Source organism: Oncorhynchus masou, unplaced genomic scaffold (genome assembly GCF_036934945.1).
Source record: "Oncorhynchus masou masou isolate Uvic2021 unplaced genomic scaffold, UVic_Omas_1.1 unplaced_scaffold_1297, whole genome shotgun sequence".
Taxonomy (NCBI): Eukaryota; Metazoa; Chordata; class Actinopteri; order Salmoniformes; family Salmonidae; genus Oncorhynchus; species Oncorhynchus masou.
In genome coordinates, this window is record NW_027002821.1 from 30,271 (window position 1) to 49,626 (window position 19,356).

Genomic DNA, 19,356 nt, shown 5'->3' on the forward strand with positions numbered 1-19,356 from the left:
GACATAGGTGTTGTCCCGGCGCTAGTGAAAATATCTAGACATAGACATAGGTGTTGTCCCGGCGCTAGTGAAAATATCTAGACATAGGTGTTGTCCTGGCGCTAGTGAAAATATCTAGACATAGGTGTTGTCCAGGTGTTGTCCTGGCGCTAGTGAAAATATCTAGACATAGGTGTTGTCCTGGCGCTAGTGAAAATAAAATATCTAGACATAGGTGTTGTCCTGGCGCTAGTAAAAATATCTAGACATAGGTGTTGTCCTGGCGCTAGTGAAAATATCTAGACATAGGTGTTGTCCTGGCGCTAGTAAAAATATCTAGACATAGGTGTTGTCCTGGCGCTCGTGAAAATATCTAGACATAGGTGTTGTCCTGGCGCTAGTGAAAATATATAGACACAGGTGTTGTCCCGGTGCTAGTGAAAATATCTAGACATAGGTGTTGTCCCGGCGCTAGTGAAAATAGCGCAGGGGAATGTGGCCCATTGTGTCTTTTCTGTTGGATTATTGCTTTTAAATTTAGATCTCGTTGGATTACCTTTTTTTTTTTTTGGGGGGCTTCCTTTGGGTTACAAACATTTATTTGGTCTTGGACTTCCATTTAAGGACTCACACTCTCAACCAAAGGTTCTGGTAGGACTAAGGTTTCAAACTGAGACTGTTGGCTCTGACAGGACTGTACTATCTTATTGTTGATTAATTCTTTTGTTGTTCATGCTGAACTGTCCTATCAACACGTCACAAGCTAACTTTATTTTTTAGCAATGTTAGCTAGCAATCCAGCTATCTGAAATCTTATTGGTTGAAGAATTGGTCAGACTTTAAATGCACTTGAACACAATCATGGCAGACTTACGACTTCCCACGAGCACATGAATGCCCCATATTCAAATGTTTGTTATGTTGGCATGATCATTTTGACAGACAATTCATAGACAGTCCATGTATGGTGTGAATTCTTAACCAACACACAGATTTACAACCGTTCATATTTTCATCAAAACGAAAGCAGGACCAAGGCACTCTGAAAATAATTAATTAAAATGCCTTTATTTGTACGGCATGTTAAATGAAAACAAAGATTAAACTCAGACGCGTTTCGGCTGCATGGCCTTAGTCAGGGAGTACAAAGATTTGATAATGCATGTCATTTGAACAGCATTTTCCAATCAAACTTGATTTGAAGAGGGTTACAGAATTAATTGGACAACACCTAGTAAAAATTATACATATTAAAAAGTACTATAAAAATTATAAAAATGAAAATCAAGGCTAGAAGGATCAGAAGTCATAGAAAAGTAGTTCCGCCTTTTTGACTGGGCAAAGTTGTAAGAATAGCAGAGCCGCCTAATTTATTGTACACTAGATCACAGCAAACATGTTCATATTTTCAATGTCCTTATTAATAAAGAACTGATCACAAGAAATGTTCTCAATGTCAAATAAAATAATAAAACTAGCTGTTCGAAGATTAATGTAGCAATTGTAAGTGTCTGTTATATAACAAAAAAATGTATCAATAAAAAATTCAGTCCAGGTGATTTGGCCTGTGTTTGCGCTGGTGTGACTTCAGATGTGCCAGTCGTTTGAAGCTGAGTCCACACACAGAACAGCAGTACGGTCTCTCCCCAGTGTGGGTGCGCAGGTGCACTTTCAAAATGTCTGCCCGTGTGAAGCTCTTGTCACACATATTGCAGCAGTGGGGTTTCTCCTGCGTGTGAATGCGCTGATGCACCTTCAGGTTCCAGAGCCGACTGAACTTGTTCCCACAGATGGAGCAGCAGTAGGGCTTGTCTGTGGTCTGGCTGCACTTGTGCCTCTTCAGGTCGGAGAAGGAGGTGAAGCCCTTGCCGCAGTGGCTGCAGAGGTGGAGTCCCTTGGCCTGGTGGACCCTCTGGTGGACCTTGAGGTTGCAGGCCTGGGTGAAGGTCTTACCGCACTGGGTGCAGGAGTACGGAGGCCCAGACCCTGACTCTCTACCAGTTTTGTGTGTCTGCTTGTGGGCCTTGAGGGAACCAAAGTCTGGGAAGGTCATGGTACATTGATTGCAGGCATGACGCCTCCCCCTACTCCTGTTACCTGCTCTTGTGAACGATCTCTGAGGTTTAAAGAGAGTCCAAAGTCGTCAGCGGCATCATACAGGCTCTCTGTGTTGTTGTGGGCTGAGCTTCCAGAGTGGATGGAGGATAGCCCCCTGTGGCCGGCTCTACTACCTGACTCTGGGACACCATGTTCTGGGTACACGACACTGGAGTCCTGCAGGTAACCCTCCTCGTTGATCAACAGGCAGTTCAGGTCTCCCACCTCCGGGTGGGGGGATGGCATTGGCGACCCCACCTGCTCCCTCCGGCTCCGATGGGAGCGAGGCATGTGGGAGCGATGGTGATGGTCTCCCCCCTCAGACCCCCCCAGGTCCACCTGGTAGCGACCTGCAACTCTGTAGCTCAGCCCCCCCAGACGAGACGGAGAACCAGGAAGCCTATCCAGCCCTTCCATGTCTAGAAGATGGTCGCCACTACCACTACTGCCGTAACCAGACTTCTCAAAGCCGACCCCCAGTTCCTCCATGCCGTAGCGGGGGCGGTAGAGAGGTTGGCTGGGGTCTCCCTCGGGGCCCGGTGGTTCAGGCCCTGGTCTAGACCAGAAGCCCAGTCATCCTGGCACCGCTGTAGATCCTGCTGAATAAAACTCTTACTGGGCCCCGAGACGTCTGAACCATCGGCCCCTGAAAACACAGGGGACATGGGGCATTAGAAGCATTCATATTTAATACATTAGAATTACTAGAAACGGTAGTAGAGTAACTGTAATGTTAAATGTCTACTTACAGTTTCAAGTTGACTTTCCATGTATAATAATGAATACATTTTAAATGAAACAGCATACTATCAAAGTTACTCTTGTTATCATTCTCATCATCATAAAAAGTAGGTTATTGTCTGTGTTATATTTGTGGTAAACTCCTCAACTCACCATCCAGGCAGACGCCCCATCTCTCCTGTAGCTCAGTGTTGTGGAGAGGCTCCTCTTTCAGCAGGCTGTCCAGCTTCTGACCTCCGACCTCTGTGGACTGGTAGAGCAAATTATTCTGACTAAATAATGGATAAACTGACAGTGATTGAATAGAGCTGACATGATGGTTCTATATTCACAATTCTCCTCTGGTACCCCCAGACATCTCATAACTTTGTCGTAGCCCTGAACTAACATACTTGATTCAAGTAGTGAAGGACTTGATGATTTGTTGACAAGTTGAATGAAGTGTTTAAGTTCTGGAACAGTTCAAATATGAGGAGAGGTTTGAAAATGGCTGCCCTATTCTTTGTGACAGACAATCTGTTATGTACAACATATTTCCACCTGAACATTCTGTAACATCACACCCCCACAGGTATTTAGTCAGTCCCCTGCCTACCTCAGAGATTTTCCTAGGGCTGGTGGCCTCAGTCTCCTCCAGATCATTTAAGGCTGTTTCCCTGGCCACGCCCCCACAGCTGCTCCACTCCTCCCCTGATACCTTCTCCTGCTTCAGGCCATGCCCCTCTCCACACCTGGCCACAGGTAAACAAAGAGAACGTTTCATTTGGAGTAAAAGGTAAGTAACATTGTGGATAATAGAGTCTCCTCACATCAGATGAAGGAAAGGAAACATATTATTAAGATGCCACCACCACCCATGACAGACTCCTTTCTTAAACCAATACTGTCTGATCAGTGATCACCAAAGTATAAAAGGTACACATTACAGCAGCCCCACTTCAGAGTGATTCTATATTTTCACAGGAGGTTGGGGGCACTCTAATTGGGAAGGACGGGCTCATAGTAATGGCTGGAGCAGAATCAATGGAATGGTATCAAATACTTCAAACATGGTTTCCATGAGTTTGATGTCATTCCATTTACTCCGTTCCAGCCATTATTATGAGCCTCCACTGATTGTATGTATGTACAGTACCAGTCAAAAGATTGGACACACCTACTCATTCAAGGGTTTTTCTTTATTTACATTTTTTACATTTAAGTCATTTCTTTATTTGTACAATTTACAATGTTCTACATTGTAGAATAATAGTGAAGACATCAAAACTATGAAGAAACACATATGAAATAATGTAACCAAAAAAAAGTGTTAAAGAAAACAAAATATGTTTTATATTTGAGATTCTTCAAAGTTGCCACCCTTCGCCTTGATAACAGCTTTGAACAGTCTTGGCATTCTCTCAACCAGCGGGGCGGCAGGGTAGCCTAGTGGTTAGAGCGTTGGACTAGTAACCGAAAGGTTGCAAGTTCAAATCCCCAAGCTGACAAGGTACAAATCTGTCGTTCTGCCCATGAACAGGCAGTTAACCCACTGAAAATAAGAATTTGTTGTTAACTGACTTGCCTAGTAAAATAAAGTAAAATTAAAAACCTGGAATGCTTTTCCAACAGTCCTGTAGGAGTTCCCACATATGCTGAGCACTTATTGGCTGCTTTCTTTAAAATCCAAAACAATCTCAATTGGGTTGGGGTGATTGTGGAGTCCAGGTCATCTGATGCAGCACTCCATCACTCTCCTTCTTGGTCAAATAGCCCTTACACAGCCTGGAGGTATATTGGGGTCATTGTCCCAATAATAAGCGCAAACCAGATGTCATATCGCTGATGGCATATTGCTGGTAGCCACACTGGTTAACTGTGCCTTGAATTCTAAATAAATCACAGACTGCGTCACCAGCAAAGCACCCCCACACATCACACCACCTCCTCCATGCATGGAGCCACATATGCGGAGATCATCTGTTCACCTACTCTGTGTCTCACGAAGACATGGCGGTTGGAACCAAAAATCTAATTTGGACTCATCAGACCAAAGGACAGACTTCCATCGATCTAATGTTCATTACTTGTGTTTCTTGGCCCAAGCAAGTCTTCTTATTATCGCTGTCCTTTAGTAGTGGTTCCCTTGTGGCAATTTGACCATGAATTCGCCGACGAGTAGGTAAACCACCACTACTCCCTGTCAGGAAGTCCAGGATCCAGTTGTAGAAGGAGGTGTTTGGTCCCAGGGTCCTTAGATTAGTGATGTGCTTTGTGGGCACTATGGCGTTGAATGCTGAGCTGTAGTCAATGAACAGCATTCTCACATAGGATGTTCCTTTTGTCCAGGTGGGAAAGGGCAGTGTGGATTGTGATTGCATCATCTGTGGATCTGCTGGGGTGGTATGCAAATTGGAGTGGGTCTAGGGTTTCCGGCATGATGGTGTTGATGTGAGCCATGACCAGCCTTTAAAAGCACTTCATGGCTACAGACGTAAGTGCTACGGGGCGCTAATAATTTAAGCAAGTTACCTTCCATTTCTTGGGCACAGGGACTATGGTGGTCTGTTTGAAACATGTAGGTATTACAGACTCGGTCAGGGAGAGGTTGGAAGTGTCAGTGAAGATACTTGCCAGTTGGTCCGCGTCCTGGTAATCCGTCTGGCCCAGCGAGTTTGTGAATGTTGACCTTTTTAAAGGTCTTGCTAACATCAGCTACGGACAGCGTGATCACACAGTCGTCCGGAACAGCTGGTGCTCTCATTCATGCTTCAGTGTTGCTTGCCTCGAAGCGAGCAGATAGGCATTTAGCTTGTGGCTGGGTTTCCCCTTGTAGTCCGTAATATTTTTCAAGCCCTGCCACATCTGACGAGCGTCAGAGCCGGTGTAGTAGGATTCAATCATAGTCCTGTATTGACGCTTTGTCTGTTCGATGGTTTGTCTGAGGGCATAGTGAGATTTCTTATAAGCATCCGGATTAGTGTCCCACTCCTTGAAAGCGGCAGCTCTAGCCTTAAGCTTGGTGCGGATGTTGCCTGTAATTCATGGCTTCTGGTTGGGGAATGTATGTATGGTCACTGTGTGGACGACATAGTCGATGCACTTATTGATGAAGCCGGTGACTGAGGTGGTATACTCCTCAATGCCATTGGATGAATCATGGGACATATTCCAGTCTTTGCTAGCAAAACAGTCCTGTAGCGTAGCATCCTTGTCATCTAACTTTTCGTATTGAGCGAGTCACTGATTCTTCCTGCTTTAGCTTATAAGCAGGAATCAGGAGGATAGAAATATGGTCAGATTTGCCAAATGGAGGGAGAGCTTTGTATGCGTCTCTGTATGTGGAGTAAAGGTGGTCTAGAGTTTATTTCCCTCTCCTTGCACATGTGACATGCTGGTAGAAATGAGGTAAAACGGATTTAAGTTTGCCTGCATTAAAGTCCCCGGCCACTAGGAGCGCTGCTTCTGGGTGAGCATTGTCGTGTTTGCTTATGGCCTTACACAGCTCGTTGAGTGCGGTCTTAGTGCCAGCATCGGTTTGTGGTGGTAAATAGACGGCAACAAATAATATAGATGACAACTTTCTTGGTAGATAATGTGGTATACAGCTTATCATGAGGTATTCTAGCTATGTCGAGAAATACCTTGAGAATTCTTTAATATTTGACATCGTGCACCAGTAGTTGACAAATAGCCCTAGACCCCCGCCCCTCGTCTTCCCAGACATAGCTGCTTTGTCCTGCCAATGCATGGAGAAGCCAGTCAGCTCTAAATTATCTGTGTCGTCGTTCAGCCATGTCTCAATGAAACATAAAATATCACAGTTTTTAATGTCCCGTTGGTAGGATAGTCTTAGCCGTAGATCATCCAGTTTGAATTCAAATGATTGCATGTTGGCCAATAATACTGAGGGTAGTGGTGGTTTACCTACTTGTCTGCGAATTCATGGTCAAATTGCTGCAAAAAGAAACAGTACTAAAGGACACCAATAAGAAGAAGAGACTTGCTTGGGCAAAGAAACACAAGCAATGGACATTAGACTGGTGGAAATCTGCTCTTTGGTCTGATGAGTCCAAATTTGAGTGTTTTGGTTCCAACCGCAGTGTCTTTGTAAGACGCGGAGTAGGTGAATGGATGATCTCCGCATGTGTGCTTCCCACCGTGAAGCATGGAGGAGGTGGTATGATGGTGCTTTGCTGGTGACACTGTCTGTGATTAATTTAGAAAGGGCTATTTGACCAAGAAGGAGAGTGATGGAGTGCTGCATCAGATAACCTGGCCTACACAATCACCCGACCTCAACCCAATAGAAATAGTTTAGGATGATTTGAACCGTAGAGTGAAGGTAAATTAGCCAACAAGTGCTCACCACACGTGGGAACTCCTTCAAGACTGTTGGAAAAGCATTCCAGGTGAAGCTGGTTGAGAGAATACCAAGAGTGTGCAAAGCTGTCATCAAGGCAAAGGGTGGCTACTTTGAAGAATCTCAAATATAAAATATTTTGTGATTTGTTTAACACTTTTTGGTTACTACATGATTCCATGTGTGTTATTTCATAGTTTTGGTGTCTTCACTATCATGCAAAAATGTTGAAAACAGTTAAAGAAATAAAGAAAAACCCATAAATGAGTAGGAGTGTCCAAACTTTTGACTGGTACTGTATGTATGTATGTATGCATACATACATATAGTATACATACATACATACATACATACATACATACATACATATTGATTTGCAACCCCATTTTTCCCTCAGAACAGCATTAATTTGTCTGGGGCATGGACTCTAGAAGGTGTTGAAAGATTTCCACAGGGATGCTGGCCCATGTTGACTCCAATGCATCCCACAGTTGTGTGAAGTTAGCTGGATGTCCTTTGGGTGGTGGACCATTCTTGATACACATGGGAAACTGTTGAGCATGAAAAACTCAGCAGCATTGCAGTTCTGGACACACTCAAACCAGTGCGCCTGGCACCTACTACCATACCCATCAAAGGCACTTCAATATTTTGTCTTGCCCATTCACCCTCTGAATGGCACACATACACAATCCATGTCTCAAGGCTTAAAAATTCATATTTAACCTGTCTCACCCCCTTCATATACATTTAAAGTGGATTTAATACGTGACATTAATTAGGGGAAATAGCTTTCACCTGGTTAGTCGGTCATGGAAAGAGCAGGTGTTCCTAATGTTTTGTATATTGTAGATATGTGTTTTGATGTCTCTCTTTTCACCTGTCTGTGAGGTTCCAGAGCTTCTCTCCTTGGCTTCCTCGTCAGCTCTTCCACAGTCTGCACACTTCCCCCTCCGGTCTCCCTCTCTGTCCCTGCGTCTGTTCTCCGACCACTGTAGCCGCTTCTTCAGCGACTCGAGCTGCTCCCGGCTGCGGGACATCTCCTTCAGGAAGCTATCGTCCACCAGCCTTGTGATCTCGTACATAGCAGCCTTGAATACCGTCTCCATGACTCCGGAGAGCTGAGACTGGAAGGTTACGATGGCTTCAGACATCATAGCAAATTGTCTATGTGTAGCTAGGTACAGTTACGAGTTCATAACATTTAGGTACTTTTGTTTCGGTGGGTCAGTGTTACGATCCAGCTCAGCAAAAGGCTAGGAAGCTAGCTAGCTACCGTTAGCAGGCTAGCTACTGTTGGATGTTGTCTCTTTCAATGACGGTTCTAATAACAAGTTTAATATTTTCGAGATATAAGATGTAGCATTTACTGTATGAGGATATTCGAACAAAGAAATACCATAGGCATTGAAAGAACGCAAGCTCATGGCAGTTAGGTAACTAACGTTTGATAGGTACAGAGCCAACACCAAAATCACAGATAGAACAATGAGACAGACATTTCACCGGATGTATAAAATGTAAAGCATCCGCTTTCCATTCACTACCACATATGGTAGTGACAGGAAATCTACTGGCCGTGAGTGGGAGAATATGGAACGATATTTTGCTTGATCTCAAAACAATTTTCTGTTCCCCAAACTATTATATGTTATGAGCAGAGTGTACCATGTGCGAAAGTTTTTTTTAAATGACGTTGTTTACAAGGAACGTCAAGGCGAGGAGGGGGAAATATGCAGATAAATGCTAGAACGCGCCAATAGGATCTTGCTAGTTCGTGATTGGCTCTGCCCACCTCTTTCATTGTTATGCCCACTATTACTAATTTGTTCCCATTGGAAACAACAGGCTGGGTCTATCTTGGTCTAGTTATAACAAATCTTTGCTGAAGTCATTCCCAAAAAACAATAGCACTTCCGGAAACAAACCTACGGATCTGGTAGTGGGACAATCCACACTACGCTCCTCTCTGGAGAGACGTCTTTATTTGAGCAAAACCTTTGCATGTTCTCACGTTGACTGTAAAAAAGGTTGAACATATAATCCGGCTATTTTTATAAAATTGTGTAAAATATTTACAGGAAATCTACACATCATTCAGTGCGTCACACAAAGCACTGTGTGCCGTGTCCATAGAATAAGAAGCCATGTTCTGATCAATCCTGTACGTTATATTCTAAATAATAATCGATTGTACATGTACATGAGTGTTGGTTGAAGATGTCTGCCACCCACATGTCGAACGAAGGGTTTCAAATTCAGTTCGCCTCTGTTATGGAGAGTGTATTGAATACTGCAGTCACCGAGACAATTAAACTTTTCGAAACAACTATTGAGGAACTGCGAGCCGAAATATCCAGAATAAAAAAGAGAACAAGGAACCTCAAATCGAGGCGTCGATCCCATGAAATAACGAAGAGATGGACCGGTGAAAGTGAACGCCAAAACCACAGAGCCCAGACCGAGTCAAAGTGCAACACGTATCGGAAAATGTGACATCGGCGTTCAATGCGGTGAGTTGAAAACGTTATCCACTGTTGCTAACTATCTATCTACGTTCTAATTACTCACCCATGATCACACATCCTGATAATTAGCTCGCTGAGCATGTAGAATCACAGCTATTTTTTCCAAAACTACTTCATGTAGCTACGTTTAATTTGTATAGACTACAATATTAGGCAGAACATATCGTTTTGAGAGTTGTAGTCTATACTATTATGCATTCATAAATGACTGATAAGAGATCCTTCATAACCTACGGATTTATATGTCACCCAAAATGATAGGGATGTTGCAACCATAGAAATAGATAAAATAGAACTTACTTGGAACCTCAAACACTGGCAATTTGACGGGATTCTATTTGTATGGTTGCAACACAGGATGTGAAATGTTCTGTCACATCAGTTGGTTTGTAAACTTTAACTCAGCGTGTTTTTTGTGCCTTTTATCCTATGTACAACTATCTTCTGGTCTGGTATTTTCAGTTCTGACAAAGCAGGCTTTACCTCGGGCTGGGGAGCAGCACCTGCGGAGGAGGACCAGGGGACTGAGCTGCACTGTGGAGCGTATAACAAAGAGGGCAACCCACAGATGGCCTTTGTTCTGATCAAACAGGAGGTCGACTGGGTAAGACAGGCTTGTAGCCTGAGTCCCCAGCTAGTCTTAGTCCCAGATCTGTTTGTACTGTCTTGTCAATTCATCCACCTCTCTATACCCAACCTGTTGTTGGTGAACCCAGAAAAAAAGAGAAACCTTCACACTGCGCTTGCTAGTATCACTTGTTCATTTAAGCTTATGTACATCGGCCTCACAGTCTTTGTCAGAGTTTTCAATGACCCTAAGCTTTTGTGGTTGATTGTGCCATTGCCCCCCCCCCCCCATCATCAGGAGGCAGACTATTCTGATGACTACTCCCCTGGGTACATACTGCTGAAGAAGGAGGGGGGCAGGTCCCCCGACTCTGGTCCGCAGACAACCTCTCAGAGAGTTACCAGGCAGAGGTAGGAACTAGGGAGACCTGCTTCTGAATCACACATCTTATTACAATGTATTAAACAGTATTGGAATGAGAACCAGGCTCTAATAATATCTATAATTATCTCTCCACTGTTATTCTCTCTGTCTTTTGTTCTTTCTCTGTCTCTCTCTGCATCTCTCGCTTTCCACTATCCCCGCCACCTTTCTCCTTCCTGTCCCTCTGTAGCCCTGGTCCCTCCTGGAGCCGTCAGGGCCCTGATCAACCGTTACACCCAGGAAAGGCCTCCCACCACCCAGTCTACCCCAGGAGCCGCAGCGGCCGTCCTCCAGGGAGATCCAGACACCCAGGAGGCCCCCCAGGCTCTCAGCCCATCCCAGCCCAGGACCAGAGAAGTTACCAGTGCCAGTGCAGGCCAGGCCCCTGGAGCAGAACAGCAGTCACTGGTAATACCAGCAGCAGAGTCTCCCATCAACATTACACCAGACAGCATCTTCTCAATCAGCAGCCACTATCCAGTCTACATCACCTGTCCTGTCTGCTGTATTGGTCCAGTCCACGGTAACTACTCTGTCAAAAGAAACTGTCCAGTCGACCGTAACGGTGAAGTCGACAGCAGCAGCGTCAGAGCGCCTGCCACCTGTCCTCTCCGGGTTACCCAGAACCCCTCATCAGGATACACAGCCCAGCCCCGTACCCCCTCGTCCACCCCAATCATCACCATCACAGTCCTTCACAGATGTTCTACCTGTAGCTCGTCCAATAGCAGTGCCCTCAACACAACCAGCTAGGCCTACAGGACCACCGGTCGCACCACCAACACAACCGCAACCGCCTACAGTTTTGGAGCAGTTGGGTGTTGCCATGGCAACATCGCTAACACCACCGGTCCAGTCCGCTCCTTCTCCAACTGTGTTGATAGAACCTGCCGGCCCCCCTGAGAAGCAGGGGTCGTTGGTCACTGATCATGTGCAACGCTCCCCCACTGTGCCACGACCGAAGTCACCTGCTTTCCCAGAGAGGATGTCTGATGAAGCTCCTCCTCAGCTGTCAGACCCTGCTGTAACTACACCCTCACCCTCTTGCCCCTTTCAAATGTCTAAGACACAGTTTTTAGCTCAGTTGTCAGTAGTACCCCAAGTACGCGCCCTGCCGTGGTTGGAGGAAGAGGAGGAGGAAAAATGGGGGGGAGGAAGATGAAGGGCAGAAAGATGAGGGCTTTCTTCCCTCCCTGCCACGTCTACGGAAGCTATGACAACCAGGTCTGTCGCTACGGAGACAACCCCCGCCGGCAAGAAAAAAGGAGGAGATTGTTGTCCAGGTAGGTGGTGGCAGAAAGTCAAGTCAACGTGAAGCGCTCCTCTCTGGTCTCCGCCTCCGCTTAAGGCCCTGCCCCCAGAACAGTACTCCATCTCCAGTGGTTGCTAAGAAACCCAGAGAAGAGAGAACCGCACACCGGTACCATACCAGCTCCAACAGACTCCCCAGGCTCCACCGAAACGTCTCGCCAAAAAAACAGTTTTAAAATGTTTTACCAAGAACCAGTGTGCAGACTGCGGTCGTGTCCTGAGCAGCGCCGCTTCTTTAGAGAGTCACGCCTTTCTCCACACGGGGAAGCGCCCGTTCGCCTGCTCTGCCTGCGGCAAGGACTTCCCCGACCTCAAGGGCCTCAACCGCCATGCCCGCGTCCACGGTGATCAGCGGGGCCACCAGTGTCCGAAGTGCGACAAGACCTTTGTCTACCGCTTCGGCCTGACCAAGCACGAGCAGATGGTCCACAGCGGCGTGCGCCCGTTCATCTGCCCGATCTGTGACAAACGCTTCGTCATCCGGCGCGACATGGAGACGCATCTCCGCGTTCACACTGGAGAGAAACCGTTTGCCTGCTCCCTCTGTGTGAAGCGGTTCAAGAGGCGTGTGGAGCTGAATGTTCACCTGAGGTGGCACAACGGGGAGAAGAGACACTGGTGCTCATACTGCGGGAAGGGCTTTCTGGATTACAATCATCTGAAGAGGCACAAACTGGTCCACACTGGGGAGAAACCCTACACCTGCTCTGAGTGTGGCAAGCACTTCAAACAGACTGGCCATCTGAAGAAACACCTGAAGACAATACACAAAGACAGATAGAGAGGACAGGGGGACGAGCCTTTAATGGCACCCTATTCCCTATATAGTGCACTATGCAGTAGTATATATATATATATAAGAATAGGGTGTATAGAGGGGATTAATGGACATTCTCCATTTGTCAGTTCAAAACCCAGCCATATAGGTTTTAATGGGATATTGTGTGTAGTTGGTGAGGAAAAAAATACATTTAATCCTTTTTTAATTGAATCTTGAATTCTCACAGTGATTAATGACGCAGGGATCTCAATCTATTCTCACAGTGACCGGGAAGGACATGTTATTTTATGTTTTTCTGTACTGATTGATTACAAGAGTCAACGCTTTGGTTGTGTAAACATTTGGGGCTACTTTTATTGTTTGAAAGGTTCATGCTGTGAGATTATGACGTTCCTAAGTGATAGCGTAGTGTAAAAAAAGAATGACATAGCTAAGTGATGACGTAGCGTAAAAAAGAATGATGTTCCTAAGTGATGCGTAGCGTAAAAAAAGAACGACGTAGCTAAGTGATGACGTAGCGTAAAAAAAGAACAACGTTCCTAAGTGATAGCGTAGCTAAAAAAAGAACGACATAGATGACGTAGCGTAAAAAAGAACGACGTAGCTCAGTGATGACGTAGCGTAAAAAAGAACGACGTAGCTAAGTGATGACGTAGCGTAAAAAAAGAACGACGTAGCTAAGTGATAGCGTAGCGTGAAAAAGGAGAAAAATGTTGAATATACATTTATTGTATTTAAAACAAAATCTGATTATTTGTACATTTTGTTTATTAGGAAGTTGTTAGGCCGAAAAGCAAGGTTATATTTAGTTTTATCGCGGTCACGCACATTATGGTTTTATGGTCGACAGGTTTCAACTAGTTTCATTTGAATTTGTTTCATGTTCTATGCTATCGCCGCACTTTGGATCAATGATGTTCCTCATGGTTGGTTTAATGGATCATTTATAGAATGGTGTGTGCTGATTAGATTTAGGCCTAGCCCTAAAAGATAGCTTTAAGTTTATTCTAGGGTTTAACCTATTCAGTGCTGTTGAACGTTTAAACCAGACATTTTTTCATTTTTTTTATTTCACCTTTATTTAACCAGGTAGGCTAGTTGAGAACAAGTTCTCATTTACAACTGCGACCTGGCCAAGATAAAGCATAGCAATTGGAAACATAGAACAACACAGAGTTACACATGGAATAAACAAAACATAGTCAATAATATAGTAGTAGAAAAAAGAAAACAAAAAGTCTATATACAGTGAGTGCAAATGAGGTAAGTTAAGGAAATAAATAGGCCATGGTGGCGAAGTAATTACAATATAGCAATTAAACACTGGAATGGTAGATGTGCAGAAGATGAATGTGCAGGTAGAGATACTGGGGTGCAAAGGAGCAAAATAAATAAATAAATACAGTATGGGGATGAGGTAGGACAAGACTTGTTTTAATAATTTTTCAGAGCTATTAGATATGCTTGGGAGGGTGCACTGTCTCAGCGTCCAGGCACATGTTGGGCCCAACACTATCTAGGATAGGCACTCTATGACATTGCAATATCAGATTTGCTACTTACACTGAAAATAAATCTGTCTCATCTCTCTAGGTCAGTTAGCAAGAACCAATTAAAGTTCATATTTTGGTTTGGCTATTGTGCTTCTATGTTGAAATGTATTATTTCTCATATCAACTAATGACAGTTGGACATCTACAGTGTTTTCAGAAAGTATTCATACGCCTTGACTTATTCCACAGTTTGTTGTGTTAAAGCCTGAATTCAAAATGGCTTAAATGTTGATTGTTTTTTCACCTATCTACACACAATACCCCATAATGACAAAGTGATAACATTGTTTTCGATTTTTAGGCAAATTTTGTGAAAATCTAATACATAAATAACTCATTTACATAAGTATTCACACCCCTGAGTCAATACATTATTATAATCACCTTTGGCAGTGATTACAACTGTGAGTCTTTCTGGGTAAGTCTCTAAGAGCTTTGCACAGCTGGATTGTACAATATTTGCACATTTATTATTTTCAAAATTCTTCAAGCTCTGTCAAGCTGATTGTTGATCATTGCTAGACAGCCGTTTTCAAGTCTTGCCATAGATTTTCATGTAGATTTAAGAACATTCAATGTCGTCTTGGTAAGCAACTCCAGTGTGTTTTAGGTTATTGTCCTGCCGAGAGCAGAATTTGTCTAAAAGTGTCTATTGGAAAGCAGAAAACTAGGTTTTTGTCAAGGATTTTGCCTGTGTTTAGCTCTATTCCATTTATTTTTATCCTAAAAAACTCCCAAGTCCTTGCCGATGACGAGCATACCCATAACGTGATGAAGCTACCACCATGCTTGAAAATATGAAGAGTGGTACTCAGTGATGAGTTGTTTCGGGATTTGCCCCAAACATAGGGCTTTGTATTCAGGACAAATACAGTTTTGTAATATTTTTTTCTTTACAGGTTTCCTTTTCACTCTGTCATTTAGGTTAGTATTGTGGAGTAACTACAACATTGTTGATCCATCCTCAGTTTTCTCCTTTCACAGCCATTAAACTATGTAACTGTTTTAAAGTCACCATTGCTGTTTCCTTCCTCTCCAGCAACTGAGTTAGGAAGGATGCCTGTATCTTATCAGGGTCACCAGGGTCTAGCCTACGCATGTTATTCTTGTTCATATATGGTGACAAATAAAATACAAAAAAATCATGCCAAACAGAAAGTATTCAAACATTGAAAAACCCAGATTGTATTATAAGAAAGCTCAAGAAATTGTGTTTTAACCCAAATTTGATGTCGTGTTCACGTGCTAGTCGGAACTAGGAAATCCTGAAATGTTCTAACTGGTTGAAGTTAATCACAGGCTGTGATCAACGAATTAGCAAGTCTCAAATGTCGGAGTTTCCTAGTTCCGACTGGCATGTGAATGTGGCATAACCCCTTTTTGGCACTAGTGTACTTCCATATATATTTCACATTCAGTTTTGAAACTGGTACCAGGTTACCTTCTGATAAGGCTTATGGGCGTTTGTTTGTAGAGCAAAACAACAGAAATGTCTGAGAGTCTCACCGTTTGATGGTGGATCATATTAGTTTGTAGCAGTGGAGGCTCCTCAGTGATTTAAATACATTTTAAATTGTAAAACATAAAAAAATATGTATTTTTTAGATAAAACTATACTAAATATAATCACATCACCAAATAATTGATTAACACACACTATTTTGCAAATAAGGTCTACAGTAGCCTCGAGCAGTCTGTCGGGTCGCACATGATGTAGCCAGACAGCTTGTTTCCGTTGTAGTGGAAATTCCTGTATTTACCAAATCATGAGAACAAACCACACATAAGTCAGAGTTATCATAAAGTCCATCTTTAATTATATGAGCTCCATCACAACCCTGTGACTCTCAGATCAATTCAGTGTCTATAAATGAATTCTCTGAGAGTCCTTACACACTGCAACTGAGATCCTTTATAGCAAAGACACACATAGCCAGACAGCATTGGCTATAAATTATCGTTCAGCTTTGTCTCCTAAACTATGTTCTCACCTCGCAGGACCATAAAATAAATCCTCATATCAACAGGCATATATCAAATACACCCCTCCTTGACAAGATCACAGAGACACAGTGACTGGCACACAGACATTGTGGAGCCAAGAGATAATTGATTTAAAAGACATGTTTACCTATGAAGACAAGCTTGACCCCTCCCCTCTCTGCGGCCCAAGTAACTTACCCCATGACAGAGAACAGATAACTGCAACCGGCCAACAGTATTATACAAAAATAGACATTCTGATGAGAAGTAACTCACAAGCATATAATGAAAATAAAAACATCTTATCTATGTTACCCAACAAATTCTGATTATTCCCCAACACTGTCCTCTGGGTACATTGACTTCAATACAAAACCTAGGAGGCTCATGGTTCTTACCCCCTACCATAGACTTACACAGTAATTATGACAACTTCCGGAGGACGTCCTCCAACCTATCACTGCTCTTGCAGCATGTTGTCCACCCAATTAAAGGATCAGAGAATAAATCTAGTACTGAAAGCATAAGCTACAGCTAGCTAGCACTGCAGTGCATAAAATGTTGTGTATAGTTGACTCAAAAGAGAGAAAGACAGTAGTTGAACAGTTTTGAACAAATTAATTAATTCCAAAATGAAGGAGAAGCAAGAGATAAATAGAGAGTAATTTTTTCAGTTTCACTTAGCTTGCAAATGCAGCAAGCTAGATTAGCTTACTGAATGGCGGATGCTATGTTAGCTAGCTGGCTATGACTTTAACACAACACTGGAACTCTTCCCCAAGTCAAGGTCAGATTTTGGTGTTACTAATGTATTGCCACCGAGGCCCGCCGGAGCGCATAGATGTGAGAAGGAATACAACATGGCTGCTATGAATGTGAACCATGTGATCAGTGGTGTATTCATTCAGCCGATTCTGTTGAAAAACGTTTCTTAAATGGAAGCAAATGGAACAAAACGGGGATAAACATACCTGAATTTGTCCAATAGAAAATGTTGTTTGCAAATGTTGGACTAATGATAGGGAAAATGTTAGTACCATGTAGAGTCGTGGCGAAAAGTTTTGAGAATGACACAAAAATTAATTTTCACAAAGTTTGCTGCTTCAGTGTCTTTAGATATTTTTGTCAGTTGTTACTATGGAATACTGAAGTATAATTACAAGCATTTCATAAGTGTCAACAGCTTTTATTGAGAATTACATGAAGATGATGCAAAGAGTCAATATTTGCAGTGTTGATCCTTATTTTTCAAGACCTCTGCAATCCACGCTGGCATGCTGTCAATTAACTTCTGGGCCACTGATGGCAGCCCATTCTTGCATAATCAATGCTTGGAGTTTGTCAGAATATGTGGGTTTTTGTTTGTCCACCTGCCTCTTGAGGATTGACCACAAGTTCTCAATGGGATTAAGGTCTGGGAGTTTCCTGGCCATGGACTCAAAATATCGATGTTTTGTTCCCCGAGCCACTTAGTTATCACTTTTGCCTTATGGCAAGGTGCTCCATTATCCTGGAAAAGGCATTGTTCGTCACCAAACTGTTCCTGGATGGTTGGGTGAAGTTGCTCTCGGAGGATGTGTTGGTACCATTCTTTATTCATGGCTGTGTTCTTAGGAAAAATTGTGAGTTAGCCCACTCCCTTGGCTGAGAAGCAACCCCACACATGAATGGTCTCAGGATGCTTTACTGTTGGCATGACACAGGTCTGATGGTAGAGCTCACCTTGTCTTCTCCAGACAAGCTTTATTCCAGATGCCCCAAACAATCGGAAAGGTGATTCATCAGAGAAAATGACTTTACCCCAGTCCTCAGCAGTCCACTTCCTGTACCTTTTGCAGAATATCAGTCTGTCCCTGATGTTTTTCCTAGAGAGAAGTGGCTTCTTTGCTACCCTTTTTGACACCAGGCCATCCTCCAAAGGTCATTCGGCTCACTGTGCGTGCAGATGCACTCTCACCTGCCTGCTGCAATTCCTGATCAAGCTCTGTACTGTTGGTGCCCCGATCCCGCAGCTGAATCAACTTTAAGAGATGTTCCCAGCGCTTGCTGGACTTTCTTGGGTGCCCTGACAACAACAATTGAACCGCTCTTCTTGAAGTTATTGGTGATCCGATAAATGGTTGATTCAGGTGCAATCTTACTGGCAGCATTATCCTTGCCTGTGAAGCCCTTTTTGTGCAAAGCAATAATGACGGCACATGTTTCCTTGCAGGTAACCATGGTTGACAGAGGATGAACAATGATTCCAAGTACCACCCTCCCTTTTGAAGCTTCCAGTCTGTTATTAAAACTCAATCAGCATGACATAGTGATCTACAGCCTTGTCCTCCAGTCAAAACTCACACCTGTGTTAACAAGAGAATCACTGACATGATGTCAGCTGGTTCTTTTGTGGCAGGGCAGAAATGCAGTGGAAATGTTTTTGGGGATTCAGTTAATTTGCATGGCAAAGAGGGACTTTGCAATTAATTGCCATTCATCTGATCACTCTTCATAGCATTCTGGAGTATTTGCAAATTGCCGACATACAAACTGAGGCAGCAGACTGTGATAATTAATATTTGTGTCATTCTCAAAACTTTTGGCCACGACCGTAGTAGCCTAAACCTATCGCTGTTACATGAACTGGGTGAATGAAATATGAATGACAGTTATCAAATATGTTGTAATAGAAATAAGGCCATCTCGTCTTCAACGGCATGGACCGCCACTGGTTTGTAGCCCAAACTGTTTGGACGCTACAAATGTTTTGGTGAGAAGACCGATTTTTGGGATGTCTGCTGGTCTGAAAAACACCCCTGTAGGTGTTACCTTCCATCACACATGAGGAATGGCGACATCGGCAGATTGACAAGCAGACCATGCAAAAAACACATATCTTTAGTTTAAACAGATGGATTTTGATGGGGATTTCTTTATTATGCCAATTATGCTGCTGCTCCCTTGGGGTGGGATGTGTGCAGTCAAAGCATTATTTACTCTAAACTGTGTCCTAAACTGTGTCCTGAGCACTAAACTACTAGTCTAGTCAAGCAGACTGACCACTATCT

The 19,356-nt window shown here is 43.5% G+C and overlaps 2 protein-coding genes across 2 annotated transcripts; one reads left to right on the forward strand and one right to left on the reverse strand.

Annotated features, from left to right (window-relative positions):
- Positions 1-1,028: 1,028 nt before the first annotated feature.
- LOC135530243 (zinc finger protein 239-like) lies at positions 1,029-3,533 on the reverse strand. The gene is made up of 3 exons (XM_064958598.1): positions 3,413-3,533; positions 2,971-3,067; positions 1,029-2,722 (listed from the first exon to the last, which is right to left on the reverse strand). The coding sequence occupies exon 3, from the start codon at positions 2,030-2,032 to the stop codon at positions 1,526-1,528; it is 507 nt and encodes a 168-aa protein (XP_064814670.1). The 5' UTR covers positions 2,033-2,722; positions 2,971-3,067; positions 3,413-3,533; the 3' UTR covers positions 1,029-1,525.
- Positions 3,534-11,821: 8,288 nt separating this feature from the next.
- Positions 11,822-12,770, forward strand: LOC135530239 (oocyte zinc finger protein XlCOF19-like). Its single transcript, XM_064958596.1, has 2 exons — positions 11,822-11,961; positions 12,215-12,770. Exons 1-2 carry the CDS (start codon positions 11,822-11,824, stop codon positions 12,768-12,770), a joined length of 696 nt encoding a protein of 231 aa, XP_064814668.1.
- Positions 12,771-19,356: the final 6,586 nt, after the last annotated feature.